Source organism: Gekko japonicus, unplaced genomic scaffold (assembly GCF_001447785.1).
Source record: "Gekko japonicus isolate JY-2015 unplaced genomic scaffold, Gekko_japonicus_V1.1 scaffold936, whole genome shotgun sequence".
NCBI lineage: Eukaryota > Metazoa > Chordata > Lepidosauria > Squamata > Gekkonidae > Gekko > Gekko japonicus.
Window position 1 is genome coordinate 264,276 of NW_015173702.1, and position 25,283 is coordinate 289,558.

At 43.8% G+C, this 25,283-nt stretch overlaps 1 protein-coding gene across 1 annotated transcript in view; it reads right to left on the reverse strand.

The window, feature by feature from the left end:
• The window catches only part of PIK3C2A (phosphatidylinositol-4-phosphate 3-kinase catalytic subunit type 2 alpha), a 75,372-nt gene that overhangs the window by 32,734 nt on the left and 17,355 nt on the right, over window positions 1-25,283 (reverse strand). The window contains exons 7-19 of the mRNA XM_015423252.1: window positions 23,067-23,143; window positions 22,900-22,963; window positions 17,867-18,010; window positions 16,555-16,597; window positions 16,267-16,477; window positions 16,031-16,153; window positions 13,827-13,994; window positions 10,318-10,426; window positions 5,861-6,000; window positions 3,638-3,826; window positions 3,004-3,097; window positions 1,864-1,958; window positions 703-883 (exon numbers count right to left, since the gene is read on the reverse strand). Of these exons, the coding sequence (XP_015278738.1) occupies window positions 703-883; window positions 1,864-1,958; window positions 3,004-3,097; window positions 3,638-3,826; window positions 5,861-6,000; window positions 10,318-10,426; window positions 13,827-13,994; window positions 16,031-16,153; window positions 16,267-16,477; window positions 16,555-16,597; window positions 17,867-18,010; window positions 22,900-22,963; window positions 23,067-23,143 (1,638 nt within the window). The remainder of the gene's footprint in view (window positions 1-702; window positions 884-1,863; window positions 1,959-3,003; window positions 3,098-3,637; window positions 3,827-5,860; window positions 6,001-10,317; window positions 10,427-13,826; window positions 13,995-16,030; window positions 16,154-16,266; window positions 16,478-16,554; window positions 16,598-17,866; window positions 18,011-22,899; window positions 22,964-23,066; window positions 23,144-25,283) is intronic.

Below are 25,283 nucleotides of genomic sequence, written 5' to 3' on the forward strand. Positions count from 1 at the left end.
ACCCTTCTGTGCCTGAGGCACTGCAGGAACTTCTGAGGGGTGGGGTTGTTTCATCCTGGGGGAAAGGACTGACTTCTTGTACATTAAGTTTTTGTTTGTACTGCATTATTGTCATACTGTTGGTGGGCGATTTGCTGTAAGCTGCCTTGGGTGCTGCTTGATGGGACAAATGCAGGGTCAAAGTATTTTAAAATAAAATTAAATACATAATATCTCCACGGCATCTTTAAGGTATAGTAGGTGTAGAAACCCAAACAGTTTGAAATGCCCAAAATGTGGGCTGAAAACAGTTTCAAGTGTCCCAAAAGGAGGGCTGAAAAATAGAATGTGCTGTACACAGCACAGGAAGGGTGAGTTAAATGCATCCCTCCTCGCACTAAGATTTGATGACAGATGTCCAGCTCCCTGGACAATGTCCAGCTTCCTAGCCCAGGACAGTGAGGGCTATAAGATAATAATGATATAGAGCTGTATCACTGATGTTCAAGGACTTAACAAGCAGAAAGTTATTCATCTAGCTCCAAAATGCAGTATTATTGTGCAGTAGTATTGTGTTGTTGGACTAGTTGGACAGGAAGAATTTCCCAGGTGTTTATACTCTTCATGTGCTTCAGAGCCCCCCATCCTGTGGAGTTATAATATGAACACTGACCAACCAGCTATCACACACACACACACACAAAATCTACTAGCTTAACCAACCTGTCTGGCAGATCCACTTGTTTGCTTTACTTTTTCTGCTACCATTCCCAAGATCTTTACCAGTCTTGTCTGCTTTTCCAACTCTTCTCTCAGCCTTCTCCCACAGACTGAAAGGAAGGCACCAAGGATATGCTCATACCTTACACCATATCTGACATCATGTAAGGTGTCTTTTAGTAACCTGAAATATTATATAATATTTGTGAAGGAAACCAAGTACACATGTGTTCCTCACTAGACAGGTGTTTGTGTGTGTGTAACGTGTACACGCACATATGTAAGTATATGTAAATATTCATATCACACATTACTTACTACGTGCAGCAACATGGGAAAAACCAACATGGTTATGGAATAGGAATTTCTATTTGGATTTCTGCTGTTGTCTCCTTCTACAGTACTACACGTGCTATATAAGGTTCATAATCTGAGAATTTTAGAGAAATGTACAGTTTTGTTGTTATATTTGAATTGTAGTTCATTCTTGAAACCCAGTATTCATTTATGATTTAGCAAGGAATTCTAAGCAGTTCTACTTAATGCACTGTTAGTAACCTCTGTAAAGTAGAGTAATTAGATTTTCTTTTGAACACATCTTGTTCATGACAGAATGGTTTGTGAACTATACTTGAGAGACGGGCCTATAAACTTTGGTGCTTGTTGTTGACCTGTAATCAAGCCTGTTACAAGGGACTATCAGCCCAGAAGGACATGAGGAAGCATATGTACAGCACCTTTTTCATTACATCCAAATAAAAATTATTTCTAGTGGTGGCAGTATCGATTTTTCTGCTCTATAAAGAATTATGATTCTCAACAATAATGCACTTTGACTCTCAAATTAGGTAACTAGGAGAAGGGGAGGGCAGCAATGCAGGAAATAAAACAGGAAAACCTTAAAGGTATCCTAAAATGAACTTTAATGTGTCCTATTGATATCAGAAAGTTTGGCATAGGAGCTTGGAAGTTATCTTGCGTTGCATTTACTATTAACTATACCCCCTAAGAAAAAATTCAAAGTGCATTGAGACCTACTGAAGTTCCTTTGGGGCAACTTACATGGTCTTCCTTCCCTTTTTCTGCTTTCTGCTTAGCTAACAAGCTAGTTCTGTTTTAAAACAGTCTGCCTCAGGACAGAAAAAGAGATGCAAATATTCTTACCAATATAGGTAGTGTGCTACTCGAATATTTCCTAATGCTCGGTCCAAAAGAAATCTGACTAGAGCACTGTCCAGATAGGTTTCGTATTTTAGTGCCTATGAATAAAAAAATAATAATCAAATGATTAGTTTTACACAACAGAATAATAGGCTAAGATTTAAAAGTAACTTGAGTAACCACAGCAATTATAATGTCGATTGATGGCAAACTCCGCTCATTTTGAAATAGCCAATCATCTGGAGTTTCAGGAGAAAAATGTTTTATCATTAATCATTAATTTAGAAAAAAACTAGTTCTATATGACTGTGTTTACCTTGTCTGATGAAGAAATAATTTTAGTTTTTCAGCAGCTTTTGAAATATTCCTCCAGTCTTTCTTCTTGCCTCAGCATTCCTACCTGCATTTTTTCAGACCCCCCCACCCAACACTGCTTTTGCACTATTATAACAACTAGAATCACTTTGGGTTGCTATAGCTAACCGACAAAAAAAACACCACAGCATCATGGTGGCTGCATGAAGTCTCTTGGCAGCATATTCTTTCTTGGCCAGGAGGAAAACACACAACATTTCATGCTCATAAGGCCAGGGCCGGCTCACTCACTAGGCGAACTAGGCGAGCGCCTAGAGCGGGCCGGCCCTTAGGGGCGCAAAACTGCACCCAGCCCCGTACTCTGGGAGTTTCTTGATTATTTGTGGTTTTTATTCTTCTTAAAATGCATTTATTTTTGAAAATTGGTGGGCGCACGGGGGGGGGGGGGTGTGTGTGCCAGAAGGGATCCTCGCCTAGAGTGCAAAATAAGCTGGGACCGGCCCTGCAAGGCTACTATAGGTTTACATAACACCCTCTGCCATCCTGAACAGGAACACAGTATAAGATTACCTCAGTTTTTCAGCTTTAAAGCAGGAGGATAGGCAACTGGGGCAGCGTGGATGTGGCTGGGGGAACAAGTGGGAAATTACCTGCTTTATGAGACCACTTACTACTGGCTTCAGATAAATAGCAAACTAGCTCTGGACACCTCTGCACAGAAATGTTTTGTTTCCCATAAATTAAAGGGTCCACATTTCGTGTGTTTTTTTTTAAAAAAGGTAACTGCAAACAAATAGGCCCCCATTTCATATGCTGAGTATACCTCACCTGCACAAACTGGGGAAGGAAGTCAACAAGTTCATCATCGCTGATTGCCTCAATCCATTGTACGGCTCTTGTTCTCACTTCTTGATCTGCAAAACTTCCAAAATATCACAAGACCTATTAGGAACTAGGGTTGCCAAACCCCCCGGTTTGCCAGGCCCCCCCCCCGTTTTGGGGGGGTTCTACCCGCCGCCGGCCACATGGCCGGTGGGGGAAGCCCCACCCCCAACACCCACAGCCACCCATCTCTCTCCCTTTAAGTGTGTGGAATCCGTGTTTCCTCCCAAGCCCAATCTCCGCAAGCTTGCAGGGAAATGCCAGCTTCGTGCTCTTAAAAGGAAAATGCGGCTGCTCTTAAAGGGGAAATGCCGGCTCCTGCATTTAAAAGGGAAACGCTGGCTCCTTTAAGTGCAAGGAACTGCCGTTTCTGGAGATCTGGCGCGGGAGCGGGGCGGCGGACGTCCCCAACGTGATGTCATCACGTCGGGGATACCCCGCCCCCTCCAAGAATGCCCCCAAAGTCCCCCACTGGGGGTGGAAGATGGACAACCCCATCCCTCAAGACTTTGTTAATATTTTAATTGTTGAGGAGTCATTTATCTCCAGATACATATGGAAGATACTATATTTGACTTACTTCTTGTCCAGTAATTCTAGTGCAGTCAGAGGTGGCAAGGGGGGCCACTGCTGAAGCAGTGAATATATTTCAGGGAGATTTGTCCAATCCCAGTTTGGGGAACTTGCCAACAGCTTTGGAAGACTGTTTGCCTCGATGTGACAATAATGCCGCTTCTCCCACAAAAAGGCTTTATCCTTTCTAGACAGTCTTTAAAAAAAGATCACAGCCGTTTATTAGTTCATTGCAATATAAATGCAGCCACAACAACAATTAAAAGCTCTCCAACATTTATTTTTATCACCACTTGCTCTCTCAGAAGAAGAAGAAAAAAAACACACCCCAAAGTCTGAGGCAGCTTTGTTACATTTCACGGATGCAACAAAACTCTAAGAGAGAAAAGTGTAATTCAGCTGCTGCACAATATTTAAAGTGCTGTGGATAGTCAGAACTGTAAAGCAGCACATTCACTTCATCAACAACCCTCACACAGGGTGAAATTTTATCTCAGGTATGCAGGATTTAGGGCTTTACAGGAGAGAAACAGAATCTTAATTTGTGTCTGGAAAACAATTGCCAAAGCAACCAGTGAATTTAATCATATATCTAACTCTGAACCAGGATCTTGGTATGCAGATAATTAAATCTGCACACTAGGGAAAGGTACAGAGTAGGGAGATGTTTGCACAGAAAAACCAATTTTAAAAAAGGAAAAAAAAAAAAAAGCATGTTACCATGGTGGAGGCAATGGCTGCCGTTTTGAGGGAGTGCTCTTTCTTCTCTGCAGGGGCGACTGTCCCCTTGCGAGATTCAAACTGGGTGGCATGGCCTCCTTCCCACCTCCATTTCTGCATTGGGACTAGGCCCCTATGCAAGCCTTCCTCACTTGTGTCTGAACCACGTGACTGGCAGCACTGCATGGAAAGGGAGGCACTGGCCCTGCTACATGAGGCAGCCGCACAGCAGACAGGCTGACCAGCAAGTGGGCGGCCTGGTAAGCAGGCAGAAAGGATGGCACTGATTGCCCCCAAGATTCACAGGTCGTCCCCCCCACTTGTACCATCATCACTCCTGTAAGTTCAGTAGTCCAAGAGTCAATATGCAACTCTGGACAATTAAGGGCAGACATATAGAAAACATGGTGATATTCAATTAACCCTCAGTTTTACAGAAGCATGTGCAATGGTTGCTGGATCCCTATTACCTAGAGAGGGTAAAGACAGCATATCAGATCATTGATAAGCTCCTTGTGATACAAGTTTCTTAAAGTAATGATGGGTCTATAGCCAATGACAAGCTGAAAACTTGATCTCTTTGGGGGTACACCAGTCCCATCCATTACTACGCCTCCAAATGCCTGCCTCTACTTGCATCTTATACCGAGTCAGTCTGTTCTCCATCTGCCCAGTAATGACTTTCAAGCTTTGGTCCATTGCCAGAGTTGATGCTCCGCAATACGAAATGCAGGTGCCTTCAAAATATTTATGACACCGTGCTCCAACAATCCAGATGATCCTTACCCAATAAATTTTAAAACAATGATAACAAAACTGATTGTTGCATGGGTCCTTTACATGTTAAGTTCCCATGACGGGGGGGGGGGGGGATTCCAGTTCCGTCTTCCATACGTATGCAGAGAAACAAAACACGACTAACTCAGGACTATTCTTTGGACACCCACTAGAACAACCAAGAGACATAAAACGGTCTGCTGGTCCATAATGTAAAGGGGGAGTTAGAAGGTTCAAAGTAAATTAACCCCACTTTGATTCTAGAGCTTAACCACCGTAAATTCCACAGCTATCAGCAAGACTGAAAAGGTAAAGAGTGTCCCAATTATCAGCTTCCCCAAAAGCCAAAGTCATCCCCATCTGTCCTAAAATTCTCTCAGTGCCCAAATCATACACACAAGAAAAATGCATGCAAAGTTCATTGTCACATATGACATTCTATAAGTTGGCTGCATGCCCTCCTACATTGCAGTGTACATGTCATAGGGATTTTGTCATGTTTCAAGTAATCCTATGACCAAAAAGGAAAGGGTTAAGTTTGATGTAGAAGGCAGAGTATTTTGCATCAATAAGACAACAATTTAAGGACAGATATAACCAAAACTCTGTATACTGAAACACCTTGCTGACGTCACAGATTCTCAAAATTCGACGATTTAAAAAAAATGGGAACAGCAAAGTTAATAAAATATATAACAAGATAAAGCAGAGCTATTAGTGCAATGTGACACACCCGAGAGTACCCTCTTTGGAAAGAATGGAAAGAAGACGCTGTCTTGAACCTTCTTCCAGTGTGTCTATGGAACATATGGAACTATCTGCAGCTTGTGGAGTCTTGTATATAACATCAAATGGTAAAGAAGGGAAGTCAACCTAAAAAAATGAAAAAGAAAAAGCATCCCTAAGCAAACCATAAAATGGATTCTCCTGCTGATGGTTCAAACCCAATATGCAAATACCAACAGGAATGCTAGCGTATCAAGGAGATATCACCAATAATGCACATAGTGGGGGGCAGTGTTCCCTCTAAGTTGAGTTAGTGTGAGATGGCTCACAGTTTTTTAGCCTCTGGCTCACACATTTTTGTCTTAGCTCAGGAAGGATGGCTTCAGCGCAAACTAATTGATGCAGCAGCCAAATCTCCTGCTCACAACATTAATGCCAGTAGCTCACAAAGTAGAATTTTTGCTCACAGGGCTCCATAGCTTAGAGGGAACATTGGTGGGGGGATGTGTAGCAATTAAGTTTTATACACATTACTTATTTTTTTACAAATGTTGATACTATGTAAACAAAAAAAAGGGATGAGCAGACTTCTGCCTATTCAGGGTTCAATCCTCCATTCCTAGGATCCTAATCCAAAGAACTTCCATCAAAGTAACAATTGCCCATCCCTTGTTTCCTCCCACTTTTTACCTATTTGTTTGCCAAGTCAAGGAGATATCACTAATAATGCACATTGTGGGGGGATGTGTAGCAATTAAGTTTTATACACATTACTTATTTTTTTACAAATGTTGATACTATGTAAACAAAAAAAAGGGATGAGCAGACTTCTGCCTATTCAGGGTTCAATCCTCCATTCCTAGGATCCTAATCCAAAGAACTTCCATCAAAGTAACAATTGCCCATCCCTTGTTTCCTCCCACTTTTTACCTATTTGTTTGCCAATGATTGCATAAATAATGGACACACAGAGAGAAAAAAATTATGTCCTTACATTTAGTGACCTTGGGAAATGTACTCCCATTCTCCTAACTTTACAGATGCCAAGGTATCTAAATTGCAAGACCACATCAATGTACTCCAATGGCATTCAGAGACCGTTTCCAGGTGGTGATTGAGCACCTTCAAGTGCACCATCGCAATACGAAGAGCTCAGTTACCATACAAAGGAGCTTCACCGTCAGGCAGAATCGCTGGCTGGTGCACAGTTCTAGGTTTCAATCAGCAATTCTGCCTCTTGGCTAAAAATAAAAACCTTTAAATGCTCTAGGAGAACACACCATATACTTAAGAGACTTGAGGAAATAAGCTCCCTTGGTTTCCTTGAGATTCCCTGAAGTTCTAGAAGCACAGTTACCAAGACTGCTCGGAGTATACCATCCTCTGTACCCCTTCTCTGTCTTTGATATCCGCTTCCACACTCAAGCCTAAGTGGGCTCCGAGGGTTCTATTCTGCCTGAATGTCCCTTCCATCAGGGACTTAAAGAATGAGATCGTTTTATCTGCTGGCCCAAGTAATTGCCTCAACTCCTTTGATGTATTTCCTGCAACCCAATTATACTGTGCCTCTAGCCCAATCCAGAACAATTCCATACTATTTGAAAAACAGGTGGTTTGATCCAGAATGCAGACATTTGAAAAATTTGAGACTGGGGGCTATCGTCTTTTCAAGTCCTCTAAATCTCGCTCTGTTCTTCATATAAAAGCTACATCTCTATATAGGGACTGATTTAAAGTTCATACAGGCTTATAGAACAGCAACGTGGTCCCTGCTATGGAGAGCTCTGGCAAATAAGAATAAATTATTTTGGCAGACAGTCACCAATGGCCCTGAAAACACCTAAGCATTAACCAATCTGCAAAATTCCCCCTGTGGTTTGGGAGGACCATTTTAACCAGTGACTCTATGGTTAATCTCCCTTCTGTCAGTCCAGTTCTGTGTGACAGCCTGCCCCACTGGGAGTTGGTATCTCTGAATAAGATCATTTAATTTATACACTCTATAAAGGCCAGCAAAGCTCTGGGGTCAGATTATATTCCTCCAGATCTGTTTAAAGCTGATCTCGCTGGGTGGGCCCCAATAATTGTGGAATTATTTATGGATATCGATGCATCAGGAAATGTAACCTTATCCATGGGAACACCTCATCTATCATCACAAGGGGCCAATGAGGAACCTGCAAACTAATGCCCAGTTAGTCTTCTCTCACTTGGGGGGAAATTATATGCTGTGCCTTTACTCCTAAAACTGGAAACTTGGATGAAGGACTCTGTTAAGTCGCTCGCTTAACAAAATAGTCGGAGAGTGATTCAGCAAGAACACAACTTTATTCTTCAACTCGAACACAACTCCAACACGAATCAACATCCGATGGCCAGAACAGCCTTTACATTGCAGCTGTCCTGCTTTTAAACATTCCCGGCTAATGTAGCCACACCCACTGTACAAATATCAACCTATGAGGTTGCAGAGATAAGGTCCAATCACATTAGTTCCCGCTCAGGGAGCTTGCTGTAAAGTGATTGGCTAGGTGCTTCCTGGGCTAGCAATACGATTGGATGGATTTGGATCCTAGCCCAGGACGAAGCTTAACATTACAGTTCAGTTAGATGTTTCACAACATGTCATGCATTCAAGGCAGCTTTGAATACACTACAGACTCTACCATTTTAGGCCATGAACAGGTATGTTTCAGACCCTGCAACATGTCCATGCTCTTGCCCATCCGGCCATAAAAGATGAAAAAGGGAGAAAAGCCTGGCTGAATTAGAACCTTCCTGCTACTCTAGTTTTCCACTTGCATTCTGACACAGTAGCGTCCACACCTCCGCTTCAGAAGCTTATTATCTCATTCTTACCATTCTACTGATGTGCAGATCTGGCCTCTTCTATTACCTTTCAAATATTATAAACACTCCTATACAGGTATATGAGTATTTCATAAAAGTATGGTACACTCGTAGCAATCCAAACAGATTTACAAGCATAACATGACCTTTGTTACATGGCCCTGTTCATAAACGAAACAAAATACATAAATCCCTCAAACAAAACCCAGGCCGCCCCATCGTTTCAGGCACAGACACGATCGCCATGGGGGTATCTGGATATATGGACTCTGTTCTGAGACCCTATGCCAGTGGTGGTGAACCTATGACACGGGTGCCAGAGGTGGCACTCAGAGCCCTCTCTGTGGGCACGCGTGCCATCGCCCCAGACCATCATTGAAGTGTCGAATTCTCTGCCAAATAATTTTAAGTAAATGAAAGCATTTGGGATTACTTTCCTTACTTTGTTTGGATCATCAAGTTAGTGTATGAGTTGTTTTTTCTAAAGTCAAACCTCAGTATTCAGGTTAAATTGCCGTGTTCGCGATAAATAAGAGGGTTTTGGGTCGCAGTTTGGGCACTCGGTCTCTAAAAGGTTCGCCATCACTGCCATATGCCATCAACGCTCCTATGTGCACAACACCACAGACTTTCTGAGGAAGATATATTCTTCGGACAACCTTTCAGAGAACACTGTTTTAGCAACCATGGATGTGGAATCTCTGTATACCAACTTCCCACACAAAGATGGATTACAAGCCATAAAGAATATGATTTCTGACAACACCGCAGCTGACTTTGCCACCAAACTACGCCATTTTGTTCTCACCCATAACCACTTTAAATTTGGTGACAACCAATGCCTCCCTCTAAGCTGTAGTGTCTTGTGAGCAAAAATTATACTTTGTGAGCTACTGGCATTAAAGTTGTGAGAGAGCGATTTGGCTACTGCATAAACTAGTTTTCTCTGGAGTCATCCTTCCTGAGCGAAGACAAAAATGTGTGAGCCAGAGGCTAAAAAACTGTGAGCTAGCTCACACTAACTCAGCTTTGAGGGAATACTGGTGACGACTTGTACCTACAGATCAATGGGACAGCCATGGGCACCCAACTGGCCCGACAGTAGGCTAACATCTTTATGGCCGACTTGGAACAATGCTTCCTAAACTCCCAGCCACTCACACCTCTCTTACACCTGTTGCAAGACAGGCCCCAAAGAGACAATAACGGAACATCACTAGTAGTCACATACAGTTCTCAGCTCAAAACAGTTCAACCCATCATCAGCAAGTTACAACTTCTACTGAAAAAAGACAGTACCCTTTCACAAGTACTGGGGGGGCAAACCTTTTTTTGCACACAGATAGCCCCCCTGTCTCAAGCAACTCCTCACCCACAATAATACAACATCAAATCTGTACACGGACACTGGTACCAGAGCTTGCAATAAACCCAGGTGCCAACTTTGCTGCCACATACACCCAGACAGCTCAATCACTGGATCTAACAACATCAACTACACCATCTCAGGCTTATTCACTTGCTCATCTTCCAACATTGTCTATGCCATTAAATCCCAACAATGCCCTTCAGTTCTCTACCTAGGACAAAGAGGCTAAAAGATAATATCCCTACCTGCAGTACTATTTTTTCCATCAAGCTTCCTTTTTTAAGGGTGATTCCAGGCACAACGTTCGTGGAAGTTGTCCAAAGGTGTAAAAGTTTAGTTCCACATGTCAACGTTCTAAAAGCACCAAAGAACAATTATATATGTTATGTATACTTCATTCCAAGTGTAAAAAAAAAAAAATGATTTGGCAGAATTATCCAAAGGTACAAAGCGATGGCAGTCTGCATACAAAAATAAGCAGATACAGATCAAATATAAGCAATTGTTACTATATTCAGAATTTAAAAATCTGTCATGCAGGGCTTTTTTTGTAGAAAAAGCCCAGCAGGAACTCATTAGCATAATAAGCCATACCCAACAGCAGAAACTCATTAGCATATTAGACCACACCCCTGATAGTACAGCTAATTAGCATAGTAGGCCATACCTCCGTGTTACCAGAAGTGTGGTCATCCAGCTATACCCACCTTTTGCTTCTTATTCTGTTTACCTTGTTTGTTGTCAAAACCCAGGGGGTTTTTTTGTAGCAGGAACTCCTTTGCATGTTAGGCCACACACCCCTAATGTAGCCAATTCCAATGAGTTCCTGCTGTTGGGTGTGGCCTGTTATGCTAATGAACTCCTGCTGGGCGTGGCCACCTCAGGAGCCAGCCGGAACTCCGTTCCTGTGCGTTCCTGCCCAAAAATAGCCGTGTCATGTAACATCATTTGTCATGTAACTTTAGGGGAGGGGCCATGGCTCAGTGGTAAGCATCTGCTTGGCATACTGAAGGTCCCAGGTTCAATCCCTGGCATCTCCAGTTAAAGGTCTGCCAGTAGGTGAGGTGAAAGACCTCTGCATAAGACCCTGGAGATGAGGAGACAATACTGACTTTGATGGACCAAGGGTCTGATTCAATATAAGGCATCTTCATGTGTGTTCATGTTCTTTCAGAGAACCATACAAGGCCCAGTTCAGACGCTTCAGCAACAGAAGACATACATCCTTTCCCTCCCCCACACATAACATAAAACATAATGTCAGTGCTCCATGCAGAGGGTCCAGACACACAAAAAAACCTGGTTAGAACATCAGCCTCCACTACTTTCTTGCACTTAACTAAGCATTCTAAAGACTATAACTACTTAGAATTTGTAAACAGTTTCTCAGTTGTTTATGTTCTATTACACTTGCTCAAGGCTGAGAGTGCGGCTGCTGGAACAGTAGCTACAACCATTCTTTTAGCCCTGAGCTGAACAAAGGGGGCACATGAGGACTTGCTGGAATGGAAAATCTCATTCCTTCTTCTGCACATCCCAGCTTCCTGCTTCCTTTTCCCCCCTAGTTCTACTTTTTCACCCCCCTGCATTTTTTCCTCCCTGCTTTCTTCCTTCTCCCTATTCTCTCCTCTCCCGTCACCTATCTCCCTTATAAATAAAAGCCGAATGGTGGTGGCACTTCTCTAGAACATTCCACACGCTCCAAAATCAGTTCGCTCTCTGATCTGTCATTCAGAGGGTCTCCCTATCCACTGGCTGCTTTGCCTGAGTCCTGCCTCCAACATTCTAAACAGTTTGCTCTTCCTCTCCCCCCCACAGCCAGTCAGAACACAGAGGTCATTTGCATTTGCAGCCTCATTGGCCTCTGCCTCGGAACACAGAGGTCGTTTGCATATGCGACTTGATTGGCTTTTGCCTCTAACATTCTAACCAGTTTTGCTCTTCTGTAGTAAAATGTGTCCAATCTCCAGGTGAGGGCTGGAGATCACTCAGAATCACAACTGCTTTCCAGACGGCAGAGATCAGTTCCCCTGGAGAAAATGGTGGGCTCTGTATCCTTATATGCTGCTGAGGTGGCCCCCGTATGACAGCCAATGTGACGTAGCAGTCAGGGCTTCAGAGCACGGGAGAGGCTGCAGGTGTGTGGGGGGTGGAAAGCTGAAGAGTGAGGGGGGAAATAAAGGTAGGTTGAGGATTGGCTAGGAAGGAGATAGGGTTGCCAACTCCAGGTGGGAAATTCCTGGAGATGTGAGGGAGGGAGCCTGGAGAGGGTGAGGTTTCAGGAGGCGTGGCACCTCGGACAGGTACAAAGCCATAGACTTCACCCTCCAAACCAACTATTCCCTTCTGGGGAACCATCATTGCTAATCTCCAGGTGAGGGCTGGAGATCACTCAAAATTACAACTGTTCTTTAGGTAGCAGAGATCAGTTCCTCTGGAGAAAATGGTGGACTCAGTGTCATTATACCCTGTTGAGGTCGCCACAGCAAATTGACACTGAGTGTCCAAGGCCAGGGCACCCGCCCAGAGCCTCTTTCTAGAGGTCGTTGTATTTATTTCCACAACGGGCCTTTTTCCTAGTCCTCACAATAATTTTTGTTTCCTCTTCTAGTTGCCCTTGTTCCACCCACTCTCCCCTTCACCACTCTGCCTCCTTCCCCAAGTTGCATTTCCAGTACTTCATATTTTCCCTCTTGTCATCTCCTGCTCCCCTGTCTACTTATTTACTTCCCTCCTTGGATACTATTTTGGATTACTATAGCAACCCAAAGCCATGCTGAAAAATCCCTCCATGTGAAATCACTGTTCCATTTTTTGAGCCTTTAAACCCCCAATTATTATTTTTTTAACACACTCAGATTAGTATCCAGATTTGGGGAATTCCCAAGTCTGCCAAAACACCTAGCTTTGCTCTGGATGGCCCCATGACCACTGACTGGAATTAGATATATGATAGAATTAGTTATCTTTGCAGTATGTTTTGATCAACTGAAGTATGTGTATTAAAACAAGTCACCAATGAAACAACAGCAGGACATCAAACCAATTTGATATTCAGGACAATAGCTGACGAATAGGATATTCCCAAAATACCAAGCAGACATAGTTTTGGCAAAGGGAAAAGCATACTGAGAAATTTCAGGATTAGGTGCTAGTAGTGGCTTGATAACGGCTTAGTTATCAATAGCTGTAGTTCAGTGGATTAGGCTTCTTAAATCTTAATCACTTCAGTAATCTCTCTAAAGGTCCTAAAGGAGGTATTAATTAGGACCCCAAATTATCTTTTACTTCAAAACAATTATATCAATTATAGATAACTTACACTGTGGGCTGATCACAATGTTTTTTAAAAAAATACTTCTTGAATGTGTCAAGTTGCAGCCAATTTATTGCAACCCCATAGGTATTTCAAGGCAAGAGACAAACAGAGCTGGTTTGCAATTGCCTTCCTCTGCCAGTGACCATGAATTCCTTGGTGGTCTCCCATCCAAATTCTAACCAGGCCAACCTTACTTAGCTTCTGAGATCTGATGCGATCGGGCTAGTCTGGGCCATCCAGAATTATACTGCTCACAGTTAGAAGTGGCAGGACTCTAGCACCCCCACTGAAGAATGGACCATGTGTTTTCCCTTCTAATTTAACTCGTTCTTTGATTCCTCCATGTACACTCATTTGCAGAGAACAACTGTTAAGATAAAGTAGGCACATTGACGTTCTGTACAATTTTCCCATAGAAGACATTTTTATACTTACCGTTTAAAGTCAAAGAGAGGTAAGGAAACTTGACCCAACATCTCTGGGCCTTTTCTCTGTTTATTTGTATCAGGTGAACTGCCACTATTTTGATTTAATATTCCAAAGAGTGTAATGCATAAGATAGATTCTAATGGCAACTGAGAGATCTGGATGGGAAAAATTATCCTGTAAAGGAAGAATACTGTTTTGTTAGGGATGACTACTTTGTTTTGAAAAGTAGTATTCAAATATTGCTTCACAGTGCTACTTTTCCAATGCCAACAAAATCTAGGGGACTGTTTTGTCACAACCTCTCAAACCATACCTCACATAAAGCTCCCTCTTAAATGCGCAAAAATGCATAATAAAACGATTACAGAGGAGGCAACAAGCAATGTAATGTAACAGCACACTGCTGGAAAACCTAAATGACATGAAGGCTGCTTCAAGTAAGACCAATTTCCATACACAAAAGTCTTATTTGTGTAGGGAATTGTTTACATGAGTAACAAACAAGCACCTCTTTTGCCCTGTGCAAATGTGTCATGTGTGGCTAACTGAGGCAGGATTGTCAATTTCCTACATGAAAGTGACTTCTGTATAGAAAACTACATCACAGTTTTTCATTGTTTGCATATCTGACAGAATTAGGAGTAGACAAGTACCGTGTTTCCCCGAAAATAAGACACTGTCTTATATGTATTTTTTCTCAAGAAGACACACTAGAGCTTATACCACAAATGCATAGAAATCCTGCTAGGGCTTATTTTTTGGGTAGGTCTTATTTTCGGGGAAACAGGGTATGCATGGGGGGAAAGCTGCCGCCATCTTGCCTGCTTTCTCTCACTGGCATGGGCTGGAAGAGCAGGTGGGGAAGGAGGAAGCACTGCTGCTTGCTCTCTTCATCAACTCTATGTGAGCAGGAGGCTTAGAGAAAGGAAAGAAGGGAAAAAAACAACAGCAGCAGAAGGGCTTCCTCCTCCTCCTGGCCACCACAGCTTGTCTGCCTTCTTTCCTGGCTGGCATGGCAACTATGGACTGAAGGAAAAAGCTGCTCTGTTACCTCCTGGTTCCAGCCACCGCAGAAGAAGAAGAGGAAGAGGAGGAGGGAAGGAGGAGGAGGAGATTGGATTTATACCCCGCCCTTCACTTCCCAAAGGCGTCTCAGAGCGGCTTACAAACTCCTTTCCCTTCCCCTCCCCACAACAGGCACCCTGTGAGGTAGGTGGGGCTGAGAGAGCTCTGACAGAAACGGCTCTTTTTCAAGAACAGCTCTTATCAGAACTATGGCTTGCCCAAGGTCATCCAGTAGGTGCAAGTGGAGGAGTGGGGAATCAAACCCGGTTCTCCCAGATTAGAGTCCGCGCACTTAACCACTACACCAAACTGGCGTAGCCATTTTGCCTATCGGCATTTTTTGCTACCTGGCAGCAGTGGTGATGTCAGCAGCAATAATTCATCTTCTTTATTTTGCTTTTCCCGCTGCCTTGTTTGCCGTTATTGCTCCTCTGGTTTGTTCCACTCTACTATTGACCTCCTTCACCCCCATATCCCTACAGATGCAGTGAGTTCAGCTTTCTGTCCCAAGATCTGCTTCCTAATTTATGCTTCTCTGGTTTGGTTTGGTTTTTGGTAACATATCCTCAATTTTTTAAAAACTTCTGCAAATTTGGAGTTTCCCCCAAAGTTTGTAGAAAGTTCTGTGTACACGGCTCCCATCTGTGGATCCACATCTGGTGCCATGTTGAGAATTAGTTATAATGACAAGATAGCTGCCTGAAATAATAACAATATTATAAACTTTTTATATCTATATTAGCCAATAAGATTTGATTTCTATGGGGGACCAGATGGTTGGGGAGGGGGTTAAACTGAGTCAGAGAAAGCTCCGGGACTAGGATTTTGATATGTTTTCCTAAACTGATAGGAAAAGGTTAGAGAAATAGAAGAATAAAGTGATCATTTCAGTATTTATCAACATTTGCTTATGTTTGGGTTTAGCTCACCCCATGTGGAGGCCTAAATCTTTTTGACAGGCTACTGAAGACATAAACATTGTAGTCTCTATAAAGGCCTATAAGTTCTATCCTAGAAAGGGGGTCTAAGGCGGAGGTCCGGGGGGGGGGGGGGGGGTGGGGGGAGTTTCCAGGGGACACCACAGTGCATCATAATTTTGCAATATTCTAGGAGAAAAAAATACTTGAAGTTATAAAGTCACTTACAATTCATCCCATTTAATCAAATAGAAAAAATTCTTGTATGTGCCAACTTTTTTGGAGTGCACGGGTTTGAACAGATCCCTTCCATTGTGGGTCAAAGAGCAAACCAAATAGTATTTTTCATAACTGGAAAGAGACATATAGTGTTATGAATCAAAACACTGTGAGATATACTCATTTGGAGACCGGGGAGGAAGGGGGGGGGGGAGAGACACATTTTAGTTTAACAAGCTACTCACGTTGAGACCCAGCCGCTGAGAATTCCATGAGCAGCAAATATTGTGAACTGGAGATGCTCTGTGGTGGTCCATGCATCTTTAGTGCTTCTATCATTCGTGGGAGTGCCTGCGGGACTGCCGCATGAGTTCAAGTAGAGATGAAGAAGGGCATAGACTGCTGAGGTCAGCTGATCTATGCTTGTTTGTAGAGGGTTTGCAGGCTGCGATGAAGCTAGGTTGTAAGAGTTCTTTTTAGGAAACATTAACTAACAGAAGAATTGAAGACAAAAGATTAAGATACACTCTTACCAGCTGCATCCTTGTTAGTATCGTCAGAAGATGGCAAAGACACCTGTACAAAAGGACATGAAAAAATGTAAACATCCTCACAATTGAAAAGCCTTTGACAAATTATATTATAAACAATAGGTGGGACCTGCAATACTGGCGGGGAGGGAAGTATTCCCCACAGCTCCCAGCCTGCAGAAGCAGGAGACGCGGCAGCAGGTGAGGCCAGCCTTCTCCCTCCTCCCTTCCTCCCTAGTAGCAGCAGCAGCGAGGCCGGCCCGCCAAGCTTCCCTCTCCAGCAGCGGTGGCGGCAAAGCCAGCCCGTCAAGCCTTCTCCCGCCCCCTGTGGTGGCAGTGAAGCCTTCTCAGAGCATTTCCTGCGTATGCACAGGGAACGCTCCTTTACTTTTGGGGGGATTTAAGTATCCCCCCTTTTGTTTTTTTACAGTTTTTAGATTTTTCTGCACATCTGGGAATTGCCCCAAATGTGCAGGAAAATCTCCCTGCCCCCTAGGTGCCCCCGATGTGCGGATTTAGATATCCACACACGGGGAGTGCCTTGGCTATTAGATATATAGATACCTGAAACATTCACAGGCATTCATCTATTTAGCCAAGTGAATGGTATCTTAAACATACTTGATTATAGGAATGGAATGACACTTTAGGTCTGGAGAGATCAACCAGGGATTCTTTTTTTCCCCAGCTGCCATGTTATGGGTCCTTCCCATTGCCCCATTTCACTGTGAAAGGCCAGCAGGGAGGCAAAGAGAAGAAGAGGAGATTGGATTTATACCCCGCCCTTCACTACCCAAAGGTGTCTCAGAGTGGCTTACAAACTCCTCTCCCTTCCCCTCCCTACAACAGACACCCTGTGAGGTAGGTGGGGCTAAGAGAGCTCTTGACAGAAACTGCTCTTTTTTCAAGAACAGCTCTTATCAGAACTACGGCTTGCCCAAGGTCATCCAGCCGGGTGCAAGTGGAGGAGTGGGGAATCAAACCCGGTTCTCCCAGATTAGAGTCCGCGCACTTAACCACTACACCAAACTGGCTCTCAAAGGACTAGCAGGCTATTTTTACCCTCACTGGACAAAGCAGTTTAAAGGATGGGACTGTAGTAACAGATCAAACTTGCCTTCTCCAAAGGAAATATTTTACAATCTTCTGAGGAACAGAAGAAAATTTTTCCTTCCTGTGCACTGTGTTTCTTTTGGAAAGTAACAGAAGTATGTGACTCACTTTCAAATTGCCAGCAATTGCGTCCCGTCCCCCCCACCAGGTTTGGAATGTTAGCTATGAACACAACAAAACACAACACGACTGAACTAATTACCTCTGGACTTTTACTCCTTGGAAGATTAACTGCTCTTCTTAACTTCTTTACAGATGTTGTAATTGCAGGGGTTTCTACCCCATCCAATGTATAGCAAATCTTTTTAACAGCCTTAATGATCTGCTCTACGGCTTTAAGTCGATTCTGACAAGAGAAGCACAGGACCAGAAATTAGGACTTTAAAAAAAAAGAGGACGTTTTAGTGCTAGATCAATAGTCTTCAAACATTATTTATGAACACAAGCAAGTTTTTAGTACCAAATAACAGCCGGCTCGTGGAAACCAAGGAGGCATTTACCCAAGAATGGCAGGCTTGCACGAGGCACCCAGTTGCTCTGGCGGCCCGCCAGTGGATCAGACTCCTCTTCAAAATGTCCAGATCCCATTAATAGTTATAAAAGACCATAAACATCTGGATGACAGCACAGACCAGACTGTTTCTGGGTCTTTTCTTCAGCAATTCCTCTAGGTGTGCCCACAACCCCTCCAACTGGGACAACTGCTGTAGATATATTATACACCACCAGATACTATTGTCTTATACTATATGCCTACCAGAAGAATTGGAAGAGGGTTCATTGTATAACCGTATAGAGGTTTTCAAAGGCCTGCAGTGTGTCACACAGTAATACCCATAAGCCCAAACTAACTGCTAGAAGTGACCCTGCAGAGCGGCTTACAAACTCCTTTCCCTTCCCCTCCCCACAACAGACACCCTGTGAGGTGGGTGGGGCTGAGAGAACTCTGACACAAACGGCTCTTTTTCAAGGACAGCTGTGCCAGAGCTTGTGACTGACCCAAGGTCACATCAGCAGGTGCAAGTGGAGGAGTGGGGAATCAAACCTGGTTCTCCCAGATTAGAGTCGTGCACTTAACCACTACACTAAACTGGCTCTCTAAGAGGAAGAAGAATTGGTTTTTATACCTTGCTTTTCTCTACCCCAAGGAGTCTCCAAGCATCTTACCATCACCTTCCCTTCCTCTTACCACCCACCTTCCCACAACAGGCACCTTGTGAGGCAGGTGGGACTGAGAGAGTTCTGAGACAGCTGTGACTGGCCCAAGGTCATCCAGCAAGCTTCATGTGGAGGACTGGGGAATCAGATCTAGTTCTCCAGATTGGAGTCAGCCATTACACTATGCTGGCTCCTCGCTCTTAACCACAGCACCACACTGGCTCTCCTCTAAAGGAAAAAAAAAACACCGCAGGACCTGTAAAGATGGAGCTGTTCCACCAGGCTTTCGGTCGAGGTGGCGGACGTTCAGCCATTCTGGCCTCCCCTGTTCATGGCCCCTTCCCAGTGCCCTGCTGCTTAGATAACTGTCAGCAAGCTGCCAATGTGTTTCCCTGTACTCTGTGTATGCTCTGATGTTTCACTATGCTCTGTGTGTATTCTTATGTATCCTTATTCTTGGGGTATGCGCTTGTTTGCTTTCGCTTGCCCATGTATGCCTGTTTATACACTTAATTGCCTAGTAGCAGGAACGTCCATATCTCTCAAGGCAGCAGGTGGTTGCTGGAGTATAGTAGTTTGGGTGATCTCATGGCATTATCTATGAGAAGCAGTATGTTATGAGTAAGTAGGAGCGTTGCTTCCCAGGCTGAATGGCGCGTGCGGGAAGTCCTGCAATTGGGCTTCAGCTTTTTGAATTTCCTATAATCTATTGGGATCCATGCTTGTGCCTCATTCTGAACAGTGATCCTGTTATGCACCTCTTGCTTCAAGTAAAGAAACCTCTTTTCTGCAAGTATGTTCCTTGTTGATGCAATGGGAGTCTGACATTCTGTTCAGAATCCTTCCTTCCCTATGTCTGCTCCTTATAAAACCATCAACAGAGAAGAGTGACATGGTGAATTATCACCCGGTCTCTAATTTGCCCTTCCTGGACAGGATGATAGAGAGAGCAGTAGTAGAATAACTTCAGATCTTCCTGGACAAATCATTCACCCGGCATCGACGGTGAAAAGTCTGGGTGCGACTCCGGATGCCTCACTTTCAATGGAGGCCCAAGGTCACAATCACCACCAAATCTGCCTTTTACCATCTTCTGGCAGATCAGGCAGTTGGTCCGCTATCTCTCCCCATGCATTGGTCACCTCCAGGTTGGATTACTGTAACTCGCTCTACGCGGGGCTACCCTTGAGGCTGATCTGGAAACTCCAGCAGGTTCAAAATGCAGCTGCGCGTGTCTTTACTGGGACTTCAGGATGAGCACATATACAGCCTGCACTCGACTGGCTGCATTGGCTTCCAGTGGAGTACCAGATCAAGTTCAAGGTTTTGGTACTGACCTTTAAAGCCCCATAGGGTCTGGGACCATCATATCTGCAGGACCGTCTCTCCCACTATGTCCCCCCCCCCCAAAGAGCCTTGTGCGCCTCAGAACTGGTGATCCCCGGCCCAAAGAATGTCCGCTTAGCCTTGACTGAAGCCAGAGCCTTTTTGACTCTGGCTCCGGCCTAGTGGAACAGCCTTCCAACTGAGATCGGAGCCCCGCAGGATTTATAACCATTCCGCAGGGCCTGTAAAATGAAAGTGTTCTCCCAGCCCTTTGGTTGAGGCAGCGGACACCATATGAGACCGGCCCCCCTACCCAACTGACCCATTCTATTTACTGTGCTGTGGACGGGCACTTTTATATATATGAATTGGAGGGAATTTGTCCACTTGTTAAAACCAGTACCTCTGAGCACCCATACACGGGTTAAAGTCTCTGAAGGTAATTAAATTGGATTATTGCCATCTGCTGATCTATGCATAGAGCCAAATTTTAATTTTTATTGTATTATGTTTCAAACTTTTAATTTCTTGTATTTATATGTTGTGAGCCGCTCTGAGTCCACTTGCGGGGTAGGGTGGGATATCAGATAAATAAATGCCTTTCAGTCTGGTTTAAGGATGTAGAAAGCGCTGGTATCCTTTGCTGATAAATCTCCATTTCAGTGCAGACAAGGGCTGGGATTCTTTGTTGCTCTTACTGGATCTATCAGCGGCCTTTGATACCGTGGACGATGCCATCTTGCTGAGATGTCTGATAGAGGAGGAACTAAAGGAATGTACTTCGCACAGTTTATTCTAACATGCAACTCAGCACATTTTGTGCAATGTCAAAAATGTTGTGCAGTATGAAATAATTTTCTTTGCAGTTGGGAATACGGGACTTAGTAGGGTCTTAGGTTGTTTCTTAAAAAGACAGATAAGGAAAAGGGGGCAGAAAATAAAAATGAATGCTGTTTCATTTCCATCATAATCTGAAATGAAATACAGGACCAGGGCTTTTTTTGCAGAAAAAGCCCAGCAGGAACTCATTAGCATAATAGGCCACATCCACCAGCAGAGACCCATTAGCATATTAGGCCACACCCCTGACAGCACAGCTCATTGGCATATTAGGCCACACAACCATGTTACCAGAAGTGTGCTCATCCAGCCACACCCACCTTTTGCTTCTTATTCTGTTTACCTTGTTTGTTGTCCAAACCCAGGGCCTTTTTGTAGCAGGAACTCCTTTGCATTTTAGGCCACACACCCCTAATGTAGCCAATCCTAATGAGTTTCTGCTGTTGGGTGTGGCCTATTATGCTAATGCATTCCTGCTGGGTGTGGCCAACTTGGAAGCCAGCCGGAACTCCGTTCCTGTGCGTTCCTGCCCAAAAATAGCCCTGTATAGGACTAATTACTCAGTTTATCAACTTACAATTAACTTTATTTGAACAGTTTATATAGGTATATAACTGTTACATAGCAGGACAAGACAAACTAACAAAATAAGATGATGGGATTCTGCCACGTTGCCCCCTCTCACGTTAAAACTGAGGATATCAGCAGTACCTACTTCCTGTTCTCCTCAGCCCCTGAAGTGAGTACTTCCTGCTCAGCAGAAATCAGCCTTGGTAGCACTGTTCGCTCTGTCTTTCTCAGAAGGCAGACTGGCACAAGCCAGGACCCAAACTCTAGTCCGTTGTGCAGACTCCTCCTCCAGCCCTTCTATATTTTATCTCCAGAGGCCATCACATAGAACAGGTCTCTGTTGTCTCATACTAAGTTCCCAGGAGTCTGGAGGCTTTGTTCCAGTTTGCAAGTTTTGCTCTTCTTTTCTCCAGAAGAAATCTCATGCAGACAAGGCTGCCAGACAAACTGAAGGACTGTCAGAAACAATGTTTTTTTTGTTAACACTCTGCCCCGACCTTATTCCAGACAGTCTTGTCAATTCATTCCCAATTATGTTTTTTTTTTGGGGGGGGGGGGGGGAAGCATCCAATTTCCCATTCTTTTCAAGGGAGCTTTTTTTATTGCTCCCTCTGTGTTTTCCTCTTTTTCATATTCTCAACCTTTCCAATTCTTCTTTCTCTGTTATATCCAGAGGTCATTTCGGGGGGGATCGCGGGGGAACGCAGTTCCCCTGGGTGAGGTGTGGGGGCGGGGCACATGATGAAGCCCCGCCCCTGATTCCAGCCGCCCCGCTTCCGGCCCTCATTCAGCCAGGAGGAGGCAGGAGAAGAGGGAGGGTAAGTTGCTTCCTCCCCGCCTCTCCCCACCCCTGCCTGCCTGGGGCCAGGGAGGGCCTTGGCGGGGCTTCCTCGCACTCCCGCCGGCCTTGCAGGTCCACCGCCAGGCCCCTGATGTCAGGGGGTGTGGCATATGCTAATGAGTTATGCTAATGAGTTCCCCTAGCTCTTTTTCTACGAAATGACCCCTGGTTATATCCCTTTGTTCCTGACCATCTTTCTGTATTCATTTTAATTTTCCCTTCCCTCTTCTCTATTATCTTCCAGTTACAAAAAGCTGGGGTGGGGGGAGGGGTACTGCACTGACTTGTGTACAGAAAGAAAGCTTAGAACAAACCCTGGTGCTTTAGATTGGTATAAATAATTCTTAAGGACAGGAATCAGAGAGTTGTTCTCAGAGAGCAGTTGCCATCTGTGTGGGACTTGCCTTGAGGTGTTCTACAAGGATCAGTCTTTACCCCTCCCCCCCATATTATTCCATCTCATCAGTGGTACTAGGATACAGTTTAAAGATGCAGTTTACCTCATTTTTAAGTAGCATGTCAGCTTGGTTATGATAAGCTTCTAACAGCTCTTCAAGAGAGTGACTGGAAAAAATAAAACGGACATATTTATGAAAGTAAAATATAGTGACATTCCCCGAACTAGGAATTAATTTGATTACCAAGTTACATATATGATAGTGCTCACCTTTGAATACTCTCCCTGAAAAGCTTTTCTACATGGTAGAGATGCTTTCTTAAATCTACAGGTGTATCATCCTCTTCCTGATTAAGAAAATTAAAAAAAGAAATTACCCATATTTTACCTTGTTCTTATATGTGCAAAAGTATTGTCAGTGAACTGCTTTTGTGATTAGTAAGAAGAAGAAGAAAAAGAAGAAGAAGAGGAGATTGGATTTATACCCCGCCCTTCACTACCCAAAGTATTATACTGGCCAGCATATTGAAACATACAATCAATACAATTATAAAAACAGTAGACTCTATCTCAACAAGGGTATTGCCTGTTTTGTTACAAGGGAAGGAAATTTTCATAATTCAATACATATAGTGGAGAAAGAATATTAAAAATATCTGATCCTTTGACTGGACATATGATACAATCTGTAGGTCAGATTACTGGCAACAAATAAATAAGGTTGCCAACAAGCCAATTTTCCACTGGCATGACTGGTACTTTGCTTTTCTCGCCAGCTTCCCAGAAGAAGAAGAAGAGGAGAAGAGATTGGATTTATACCCCGCCCTTCACTTGGAGTCTCAGAGCGGCTTACAAACTCCTTTCCCTTCCCCTCCCCACAACAGACACCCTGTGAGGTGGGCGGGGCTGAGAGAACTCTGACACAAACTGCTCTTTTTCAAGGACAGCTGTGCCAGAGCTTGTGACTGACCCAAGGTCACATCAGGAGGTGCAAGCGGAGGAGTGGGGAATCAAACCCGGTTCTCCCAGATTAGAGTCCGCGCACTTAACCACTACACCAAACTGGCTCTCAAGTCTGAAAATGAAAGTTTTGCCATGCTTTCTTTCAGATATATAAAAGTATCCAATGCTTAAGGCTTACTGCTGATATTGCTCACAGGGCCATTTTCCAGTGACTTTCTTAGAATGAATTGGTGTGCCAAGGAGCAATTTTGAACACACAGCTCTTGATTATGTACTAAACCCCCTTTCAATTTAGTCATTTCCCCCCATGACTGATGTCTTAGCCCTCAGCTTCATCACATAGCCAGTGCCAACTTTACAAACTTTGTTTCATTGCACAGGTCAGCATCTATGGCAGTGGTGGCGAACCTATGGAACGGGTGCCAGAGGTGGCACTCAGAGCCCTCTCTGTGGGCACGCGTGCCATCGCCCCAGCCAGGCCCAGACCACCATTAAAGTGTTGAATTCTCTGCCAAATAATTTTCAGTAAATGAAAGCATTTGGGATTGTTTTCCTTACTTTGTTTGGATCATCTTAAGTTAGTGTATGAGTTGTTTTTTTCTAAAGTAAAACCTCAGTATTCAGGTTAGATTGCCGTGTTGGCACTTTGCGATAAATAAGTGGGTTTTGGGTCGCAGTTTGGGCACTCGGTCTCTAAAAGGTTCGCCATCACTGATCTATGGGAAAACTTCAGGCACATATAGAGGGACTTACTCAATTTTTTCACTTCAGCAGCCTGTTTTGATGAATACTGTTTTGAGAGGGCGTCAACTTGGATGGCACGGGTTAGCCCGAGAGAAGCTAAGCAGGGTCGGCCCTTTTTAGTACACGTATGGGAGACCACCAAGGAAGCCCAGGGTTGCTACACAGAGGTAGGCAATGGCAAACCACCTCTGTTCATCTCCAGCTTCGAAAGCTATACGGTGTTGCCACAACTTGGCTGTGACGAGACAGCACTTTCGACCACCACCATTTGAAGAGGCTCCTGATCTTGTCACACAGACTCAGCTAATTACAACTCATCTCCACGGGTGTTTATAACTGATCGTTTAATCATAATTTTTAAAATGCAGAGGTTGTTTCCAGCATATTGAAACATACAATCAATACAATTATAAAAACAGTAAACTCTATCTCAACAAGGCTATTGCCTGTTTTGTTACAAGGGAAGGAAATTTTCATAATTCAATACATATAGTGGAGAAAGAATATTAAAAAATATCTGATCCTTTGACTGGACATATGATACAATCTGTAGCTCAGATTACCGGCAACAAATAAATAAGGTTGCCAACTAGCCAATTTTCCACTGGCATGACTGGTACTTTGCTTTTCTGGCCAGCTTCCCAGAAGAGGTTGGTTGGTGGTTTTACGAGCAGAGAGAATGGGAGATGTCAGTATTATACTGGTTAGTATTTAAGAAAAAGGAATTTGCTGAGCTTGTCCTTAAAGAAGCTTTCTGTCAGCTTTTACTTTCATTTCCTG